Source organism: Dipteris shenzhenensis, chromosome 10, assembly GCF_047967505.1.
Source record: "Dipteris shenzhenensis isolate YYH24624 ecotype China chromosome 10, Dip_SZ_1.0, whole genome shotgun sequence".
Taxonomy (NCBI): Eukaryota; Viridiplantae; Streptophyta; class Polypodiopsida; order Gleicheniales; family Dipteridaceae; genus Dipteris; species Dipteris shenzhenensis.
In genome coordinates, this window is record NC_141605.1 from 19,889,054 (window position 1) to 19,899,222 (window position 10,169).

General features: G+C 45.2%; 1 protein-coding gene across 1 annotated transcript; it reads right to left on the reverse strand.

Moving 5' to 3' along the window:
* Window positions 1–4,508: 4,508 nt before the first annotated feature.
* LOC147897526 (putative WRKY transcription factor 17) lies at window positions 4,509–7,722 on the reverse strand. Its single transcript, XM_087380686.1, has 4 exons — window positions 7,270–7,722; window positions 5,943–6,814; window positions 5,446–5,571; window positions 4,509–5,323 (listed from the first exon to the last, which is right to left on the reverse strand). Exons 2-4 carry the CDS (start codon window positions 6,734–6,736, stop codon window positions 5,167–5,169), a joined length of 1,077 nt encoding a protein of 358 aa, XP_087236812.1. The 5' UTR covers window positions 6,737–6,814; window positions 7,270–7,722; the 3' UTR covers window positions 4,509–5,166.
* Window positions 7,723–10,169: the final 2,447 nt, after the last annotated feature.

Genomic DNA, 10,169 nt, shown 5'->3' on the forward strand with positions numbered 1-10,169 from the left:
GTGAAATTTTGGTTCAAACGGGGTCCAATTTGGATCCCAAACAGGCGTGATACAAATTGTTGAAGTAGGGGTAAAATTGGCCTTTTTGGGGGGAGGGGGGGGGGCCTTTGTCTTAAGGTTGGTGTGAATGGACTGTAAGTCCAACTGAGGGGTTTGAACCAATTGAATTCAAGTTAGTCTAACTAGCCTATAACTCTAACTGTGGGCTAAAACTAATGACAGTTAGATAAACTAACCACAGTTAGTTGACCTAACCTAACTACGACTAACTAACCTATATTTAAACTAACTAGATTGGTATAGCTAATCTAACCTAAGTTAGACCTAACCTAGGTATAAACTAACCTAGCTAGGGTTAGTCCTAGGATCAAGTTAGGTTAGGTTAGGGTTTTTTTAATTAATAATTAATTTTAAAAAATTCGGGGGGGGGGGGGGGGGGGGGGGGGCGTCACGCTACGGCCGACGGGAGGCATTTGAGAGGAGGGGGGTTCAAACTGAGGAGAGGAGGGTGTGTGGAGAGGAGGGGAGGGGAGGTGTGGAGGTGGAGATGCGAGGTGAGAGCTCGGAGGTGAGGCACGCGGGCACTGAGATGAGGAGGGGCGGGGAGGCCTGCTGCCACTAGCTGCGCCGCCTTGGGCTACGTGCGGGTGCCACTGCGGTCGCCTTGGCCCCTTAGTAGTAAGGGCTTTTAAGCCCTTGCTTATAGGTAAGGGGAGGAGCGGCCGTCGAGGGGGGGGTGGAGAGAGAGAGAGAGAGAGAGAGAGAGAGAGGGGGGGGGGGAGGGAAAGAGGGGGGGTAGAGAGAGAGAGAGAGAGAGAGAGAGAGAGAGAAGAGGGGGGGGGAGGGAAAGAGGGGGGGTAGAGAGAGAGAGAGAGAGAGAGAGAGAGAGAGAGAAGAGGGAGGGGGAGGGAAAGAGAGAGAGAGAGAGAGAGAGAGAGAGAGAGAAGAGGGAGGGGGGGAGAGAGAGAGAGAGAGAGAGAGAGAGAGAGAGAGAGGGGGGGGGAGGGAAAGAGAGAGAGAGAGGGGGGAAAGAGAGAGAGAGAGAGAGAGAGAGAGAGAAGGGGGGGAAGAGAGAGAAAGAGAGAGAGAGAGAGAGAGAGAGAGAGAGAAGAGGGAGGGGGTAGAGAGAGAGAGAAAGAGAGAAGGGGGGGAAGAGAGTGGTGGTGGAGGAGAAGGGGGGGAAGATGGAGGAGGGGGGGGGGGGGGGTGGAGGAGATGGAAGGGGGGGGGGAGGGTGGAGAGGGGGTGGAGGAGATGGAAGGGGGGGGAGGTGGAGAGTGGTGGTGGAGGGAGAGGGGGGGGGGGGGGGAAGGGGTGGTGGAGACGGAAGGGGGGTGGGGGGGGAATGGAGGGAGGGGGGGGGAAAAAGGGGAGGGGATGGTGGTGGAGGGGGAGGGGGAAAAAAGAAAAAAAGTAAAAACTTGACGGACAAAAAAGTTTGACGGAATTCCAAAGGGAGGAAGAGATGGTCACCTGAACGCTCTCCAAGTCTTTCTCAATGTAACGGGATTGTTGAGGACCAATGGATAGTGGGTGGATGGCTAGGTTATCGCTGCGAGATGGGCTCGAAGTAACTCACCATGTGAGGATGAGAGTAGGGTGGTGGTCGATGGAAAGGGAGGAGTGTCTTGCGTAGGGCTCAGAATGGGGAAGAGGATGGAGGCAAGATGTGATAGAAAAAGTATGAGAGGGATGGGTGCTCTTTTATAGGGAAGGAGGGGGAGTTGTGGATTTAGTCAAACAGATGTGCACCTTTGAATTTGTCAACGTTTGACTAGGGAGGTGGTTTTAATTTTTCTTTTGGGTTATGGCATCTAGAACCTTTAATCTCATTGATTGCCCATAACTTTTGGTGGTTGTGTCAGAATGTGCTTTTGTCAAAAGGAGAAATGTTCAAAATTTCAAGCTCTACACTCTGACAACCATCACATGGTCTGATTTATTCCTTAAGGTGCTGTTTTTCTAGAAACATGCATTTTCCTAAACCGGTAACGAAGAGTTTCAGCTAGGAATTATGTTTTGATTTTTTTACTTGAGTTGGAAAAATTTCAGCTCTCCTAACTCGAGTGATATGTTCGTGAAGGTTCAAAAAGCATTCTTCCATATGTTTCTGATATGCTTTTGAATGGTTTTTATCTTGAAAAACATTTGATCTGCCTTGAACCAAGGTCAAATCCTTGTCCCCTCCCTAAATTCACATATGGGGAGAATAGGTTTATGATCTAGTAGAAGGAGAGAACAAAACATCAAAGTCCACCTTCAAAGCGATATCAGCAAAACCCTTGGAGAGATCAGTTTAGTCTAGTTTTACCTCTCTTCCATTTTCCATGTCTGTTGGATCAAATCAATTCACTAGTTATCCCACATCAATTTTGACAATTTTCCTTTAACTTTTCCTAGGCTTGGAAATTCACCTCTTCTAATTATCGTGCCATTTGTTCTCCACCTATCTTTAATTGTCTCCCTTGCCATTCTCAAAATTGTCACCATTTAGATTGATGGAGCTCCAAAGATATTTTTTGGGTTGTCGTAGGGGCATAAAAACTAGCAAAGATGAAAAGTCCTTTGATACTAAGATCAATATCTATCCATCTTCCTCTTGGGTTGACATTTGTAGTATGTCAATAGCATTACACCCTTATCTTCTTCATATCTAGTACAAAACCATGACCGAGATGTACTCTAGAAAGTCTTTGTGATATAGGCTCTATAATAAACTCTACTTCTTTGAGACCATAATAGTGGGGGTCCCTAATGATTTGGCTAACTCCAAATACTTGTCAATATTTATTAAACCACATATATTGATATTCATGAAAGAAAGTGGTTTACTTACCATTCATGCTCTTCTATTTTATTCTATAGATTTATTAAACCACATATATTGATAGTCATGAAAGAAAGTGGTTTACTTACCATTCATGTTATTCTATTTTATTCTACAACTAGGGCTCTTCACGACCCAAGGCTTCCAACCTTGGCCATCATCCTTTTATTCTACACTATGGCATTCACTTTGTTATCCACCAAAACTGCACTTTTTAAAGCCTTGATGGCCTTAATTTAAGCATCATCGAAGCATTTTCTCCTCAAAGCCTAACTCATCTTGACTATCATCTACATGCAACCTACTTGATTAATTTCTTTCTCAAGATCTTTATTCCAACCATTGTTAACTAAGGTACCTTTTCCATCTCAAAATTGTCTTTCAGCTCACTAGCATCATGGATTCCTATTCTTTATCTAGCTCTCCATTTTGAAGAGTCTTGAATGCATTTTTCACATGAACGATAGATGATAGTCTAGCAATAATCCAAAACCTTTCAAGTGATCTCGTGTGCTCCCCTTATCAGTATTGATCTCCTCAATAGGCCTAGGCACCTAGGCACCCATACCTTGATGAGACAATCTTTAATAATGTGGCCTAATAAGCGAGAAGTTGGTAAATTCTTGTACAGTAAAGTAGATATGCCCATTTCTAGACAAGTGTTAGGAAGAACCTCTACGAGATCAAGTTGCATAAAAACATGGGGATTACCTACTACACAATTTTCTAACATGGGTTAGGATGCTCACTTAGTAGCTCCACCCTTTTTGCTCATTGTATCAGGTTGTGTATCACTCTCATAGACCCGTCAGTCTATAATAGACTTCAATAAACTCTCTCTCTCTCTCTCTCTCCCCCCTAAACATCTTATTGAAATATGTTAAGGGCATGTGGCTTCCATTTGCATCTTTGAATCTACATGAGGAATCAAAATTTTGAGACTTGTATCTTACATTGATGTCACATTTCTGAGTTGATGTACTTGTCAAATTCTTTCCCACTCGTCTGTGGAATATGTGAGAAAGTTCTAGGTCTTCAACACTCTCATCAAATAGATTCGTATTTTTTGGACTTCTCATCACATGCTCCATTGACTAACTCGATACGAATTTGCCCCCAAATCTAGGTAGCATCATTCATAGGTACAATCCCCCCCCATTGGAAACAAGGGATGTTAAATTTTTGACAAGAATCTTTTTAAGGGAAAGAGCTTACAAAGATTCAATGGATAAAACACTCAAAAGCTGGCAGTAATGCACAATGCATAGCAAAATGAATTCCCAGTTAGAGCAACGAGTGTACCTAGACATGCCAAAGGAACATTGTATCAAAGAGTCTGAATTGTGGCTGATCAAGGCTTCTATCGTTTTGCTGAATGCATGCCCCCTTAAGAGAATAATTATACCCGTAGTTGTGCCTTGATAACTCCAAGGGGATGCCATAGTAGCTATGAATTTTTATGCCATGATGAAATTGGTGGTTTGGGTGACTGTCATGAGATTAAACTTGCACCGCTTGTACTGCTTTTGCAAGATGATTTTGGGCATGCTTTGCATGTTCTGCACTTGTATCATATATCGCACACCCAAATAATGCATCAGGTCCTCCACTAGTTATTAACAAAGTCTATGTAAGCAACTTTGGAAAGAAACCAAGTGTTGCCAAAGATGGCAATGACGTCAAAAATCATGTTAAGTATGGTATCTTGTGCAACAATAACGGCAGGTTTACTGCTGTTCAATGTCTTTACCTCACAGAAAGGTCATCACCTAATCACTGAAATACCTCTCAAGAGCCTCCAAACTCTTCTTAATTACTTCCCCTTGTCCTTAAATTTCAACCAACCAGCACTGCACAGGGAGCCATTGAAACTTTTGCATGGTATCGAGCACTTAAAACTCCCCGGGATGCAGAATATTAAAATTCGGTGTATTGTGCACACGGCAAGTAACATAAAAGACCACATAAGTCTGCTTGACTGCTTGAATGTGGTACACTTTGTTTACCTTCCACGAATCGAGTTCTGGGAAGTACATCTACTTTACACTCAAAATTGTTAGCAGAAAGACTCTGAAGTCTGCGAACCCCGACAACAGCCTTGCAAGGCAATCCTTAGGTACGTGCTTTAAACTGCAAGCATACTGATAGCAAATGTACCCTTACACTATGTTTTGAAAGTAACGCCAGGGCCGGATTGAACTAACCAATTTCCAAGATTACAAGGCCTCACAGAGCTCCATTTGAATACTCGTTGACCAAGCTTGAACTGGGGCCACAGATGTTGACATTGTGTATTGTGAGCCCCTTCCAGTCTAGCAGCACTTAGAGGTTTGACTTTACTATGAATGGACAACCAAAGTGCTGCCACCTAAATTAATGCATGGGTGGTTGTGATCCCCTTCGTATGTCACAATCAGCATTGTTGAATCATCCAAAGAACGTTCCACATGCTTTCTGGCAGGACAGCCCCTCATGCTGCTGCACTTATAATAACCCCTGTCCAACAATACTTTTTCTTAGTTTCTTGCTTGAATGTCAGGATGAAGGTATATCAGCAAAACATAGACCCATTGCCCTCAAACAGAAAAGTTGGTATTTTCAAACAGGAACTTCAATACCTAGGATGAGGAGACCCTTTGATTGGTTTCTGCCCATATTTTCGCCACGAATAATCATCAGGTGGTATATCAGCCAGTTTACTGCTGATGGCTGGAACTTTTATAGTCCGTTTCACCCTTGGTTTCCTGCAGACATCAAAACATTAATGCCTTGTGTTAAAATCCATCCTTTGACATGGCTTGCAGCTCATTGTGGAATCAGGTGCTAGGTGTTATATCTGATTGACCCTCAACTCAGGCTTTCTTACTGTCTAGAGAAGAGGGAGAACATATGTGCAAAAACAGTGAACGCTTGATCTTTTGAGAGAGAAACTTGAACACCAGATACCCATTTACCAGTCCAAACAGCTCATGGGCCACATAAGAAGTAAACACCAGAGTACCATCGAAGTAGTAATTCAGGAAATATTACTAGAAATAAAGAGTTACTTAGTCGTACCATTACAAGCAGAACATCAAAATGACAACTTTCACCAGAGATTGTACAGTCATCTTACCTTCTCTTCGAGCAATGGCATCTCCCTGTACTTCCACACCTTCCTCCTTCATCACCCTTCCCAGAGCATTTCCTCTTAGAGGAAGCTGCAAGTCGCTCTTGCAAGTGATTGAGTGAATGGTGAAGGATGAATTGCCTGTCGTTAGCCACACTACCATCCATACTTAGGGATGATAAAAATGACTTTGTTGAAGAATTTGGAGTGCAACTGATTGAGTTATTATCCATCTTCATATATGGAGTTCTCAACATGAAATCAGGCTGACTACTGAGAGGCTGTGCATGTACAGGAGTTTGGGCATGCATTGTTTGTTGTCGAAGCAGTTCATTACGGTATCGGATAAGTGTTGACATGCTTCCAGCACTCCCTCCAGTTGAAGAGCTTTGGCATGGAAAGTATTGTCCTCTGTTGTGTGTGAGTCCCATGTCAGCAGAGCGTGAGTCAAAGGAAGCAGTGTCAAAAGAGCTACCAAATTTGTGGCTTAATTGAGAGGTATCTACAGACCCATGCTCAATGCCACCCAAAGGAGCAACTTTGGGCTTGCTGGGGCCGCGTCTGACCCTTGCATGCCCTTTTGTGCCCAACAAGTCGACAACCTTGCGAAATTTTGAAAGAGTCTCAGCGGCGGCTAAACTACATCCTTCAGACATTTGTTGCTGCTGCCATTCTTGCTGCTGTGACAGCATATGTAGAAGGTTATGTGCACTCTCTAGGCCATCCTGTGTAGCCATCTGCACCTCATCATCCCTGTCTAATTTTGATGGAAGACACAAAGCTAGCGTCTCTGCAGGCATTATTGCCCTTACTTCTTAAATTTCCCCAAAAAGTAATTCGAAGTATGAAGCGCCCTTGTAAAGTGATCCACGCAGCAACTGCACCACATAACAAGACACGAATTCTTCATCTGTATGGAAATTTCGATATAGAAAACACGTGGTTGAAGCTTTACACAAGAAGACGATTGCATCCGAAGACATGACAAGAATAAATGAGACTCAAGCAGGTCATCACGTTTCCTGCTGAGAAAAAGATGGACGGGACCTTTTCTAGGAACTAGAAAAGCATTCTCACACAAACTACGTATCCAGTAGCACAGCGAATGGAAATTTGCGTAATACAGGGAAATTTGCGTTATGAAGGGGAACGTTTAAGGGCGCCGCAACGCGCTCTACAGAAAACGATGGACCTAGACCTGAATATATCGTCGATATTTCCTTTACTTTGTGCCACCGTTACTGACAAACGCCCAAAAAAAATGCAGAGCGAGAACCGATCATGACAGCAACCAAAACATGGACTTGAGGGGGGGACCCTTGAGCATGTTTACCTGCAGGCGCGTTAGGCTACCAACTGCACGAAGAGGTAAGAATTGCGCAAGGCAAAGGAGAGAAGGGAGTGATACTGGACCCGAGAAATCCGGAAGGTGCAGAAGAGTGCCCAAAGAAGGTCGAGGAAGGGGAAGGTCCAGAACCCAAAACAAGGGGGAAACAAAAGAAGCAAGGCATAGGAAGAACCAAAGGAGGGAGGCCGGCGAGGGAGATGGGTCTAGGAGGAGGGCAAGGGGGAGGAAGGAGGGGGAGGGGGGAAGGGAAGGGAGGGAGCAAAAGGGGGGATTTGGGGAAGTGGGTTGGCAGAAAGAAGAAATGGGTAGGCAGGGGAGGGCGAAAGGCGAAGTGGGTTGCTGTTGTTGCTGTGTCTGAGCCGTCCTCCTCCCTCCTCCTCCATCACAACAACAAGAAAAGCTTCTGTCTGCTCCAAACCAGGTCCTTTTTTAGAACGCCTGGCTAGCCTCTGTAGACCTGTAGCCCCTGTAAGTTGTACTTGTATACGCCCCTGAGTAGAAAGATGAGATAGCAAGAGCACCTGTACTGTTGTAGAGAGATGAGATAGAAAGAGGTAGTCTTCAAATAGCGTTCCAGAGTCCAGACTTATAGAAAAGAGATGCTCAGCGATCTTCCCAGAATCCAGATGCCCCCCCCCCTTATCTCCTCTCGCCACGTCATCATTCCCCCAGCTCTTCGCTCAACGCTGACTCGTCCTCCCACCGGCTCCCCGCTGCCACCCCCACGCAACCTCCGCCGCGTGGCAGTCTTCCGGTTGCCGCGCCGCCGCAGTTGACCCTGGCCACCCGAATGCATGCATGATGTAGTATAATAAAATGACAAGCGCAACCCGAAAATGCCACAGAAGAAAAACCGGATTTCACTTTCTAATTAAATGAACATCGCGGGAAAGACAGGAACACCAGACAAACGGACCAGACGACTTTCGAGACGCAATTTCTTACTCTTGGACGACTTTGGTGGACCAAAGGTTGACGTGCTCTCTACTTAAGAGGACGTTCCCGCATTAGCTGGAATTCCATTGCCACCCGTGGAGATGGGTTTTTTCTCATTCTCCCCAATGCAAACGCAAAGACATGTTGAACTCCAAGTGGGGTCATTAGAGCAGCCCCCTGCACTCTTCATAATGCTAGAACTGTAGCATTTGGATGCTACACTGGCTTTGCAAAACGTACGTCCTCGTGAAGGTTTGTGAGGTTGCAGACTACTATAATGATGGCGTGACAGGGATTTTGTAGGTTCTTTCAGCCATCCAACTCTGTGGACCAATCAGAGCACTTGGGCATTGCAATGCTAGGCTAGCAAAGCTTGAAATGGGGTTGCTAGGCTAGCATTGCAGAGCCGAAAGAAAGCCAGCTCTGGCAACCCAACAGTCATGGGACTGTGCAATTTGCCTGCCAGTAGGGCTATCCCAACCCTATGTTCCTCCAAGACGCCATGCTAGCATAAATGCCAGAAAAGCTGAACTCCTTGCCTATTCCCACGAATTGCAGCGTTCCTTGCCAGGCCAAAACTTGGCATCGCACCGCCCGATTGGAGAGTGATTTTCACTCTCCTAGTAGGTATTACGAGGCTTGCCTTTGCATGACGAATGAGATCTTCTGGTCACTCAATGTGCATCAAATTGTTGCTGACAATTTCCTAGCATGCTAATGCCTTGGACGTTCCCAGTCAATGCCCACGCCCACTCAATGTGTAGCATTTCCGCTCACATAGCAATGAGCGAGAACGTTCTCTTAAGTTGTACATGAGCTGGGCTTCCCATGAAAAGGTTGGATTAAGTTGTGCTTTTCTTTGTTATTAGATATATTGCTTTGGATGGGACATGACCTTGGGTTCCACTTGTTTGTCACAATGTAGTGTTTATCAAATTTGGTGTAAAGTGATCGTCATTATACCTCTTGGATTGCCCATTGGGCCATCGACAACCCCAAAAGGCCCAAAAGGGGTCGATTCTCACGGAATCTCATCCATTGCCCTCGCCCTGTCTATAGGCAATTGTTTTGTGTCAAGCAGGGCAAATACAGGAATTTCAATTTTCCGGAAAATGGAATGGAATCTCGATGCATGTGTAATGCGAGCCATCATGATTATCAGCTTCAGCCTTCGACTTTCCAAACTTCAAACTTCAAAGGTTGAATCGCCTTCACGTGTGCTCGCTGCATTTAAGGAACCGGGATCAGGATTGGCCGAAGGTTACCGACAAGAAATCTATAACTGACTGCATTATGCTCATTCATGATTCCTCCCACAGCCTGCACAGTGTATCCTTTTACTTAAATGCTCCACTGCAGCGTCATCCCAATACCGCATTAACTTCATTGTGGCCGTGTGTTCCTCTCTGGTTTTAATGCCAACGCAGCAACGCTGTTGGAAATTCTGGACTGTAGCGACCACAAGCTAAGAATTGTGGATACAAATTTGGATTCTTGCCAGTTATAAATCTGGCCGGCTTGATAGATCATCATTCTTCGGCCCGGTTGAAGTTTCTCGCTGGAGCGAGTAAAAGACTTGAGACTTGAAAGTCTGGAATCTAGAGAGCGAGATGCGACATGTCTCTGTCCTGTTCTAAGGCTCAAGCAGCTATATGCACTGAGAAATTGCCGCCCAAGGCTGGGACGGTGTAATCCATGTTAGCAAGGCCGACAATAATATTATACAAATCCGTTCAGTATTGTCCAGCTACTAGTGATTAGGTCTGTGCTTTTTTCGTACGATTCTACATCGTATCCCAATGGGCATCGTGTTTCAGGCTTATATGGATATCGTCGATGGTAGCAGCTATTTAAACGCGTTTCCTAGCCGGCTGCTAGCAGGTCTAGAGGCTGGCGGCAGGGGCCAGGGCCCAAGCATCAAAATGGGATACAAACGAAGACTACGATTA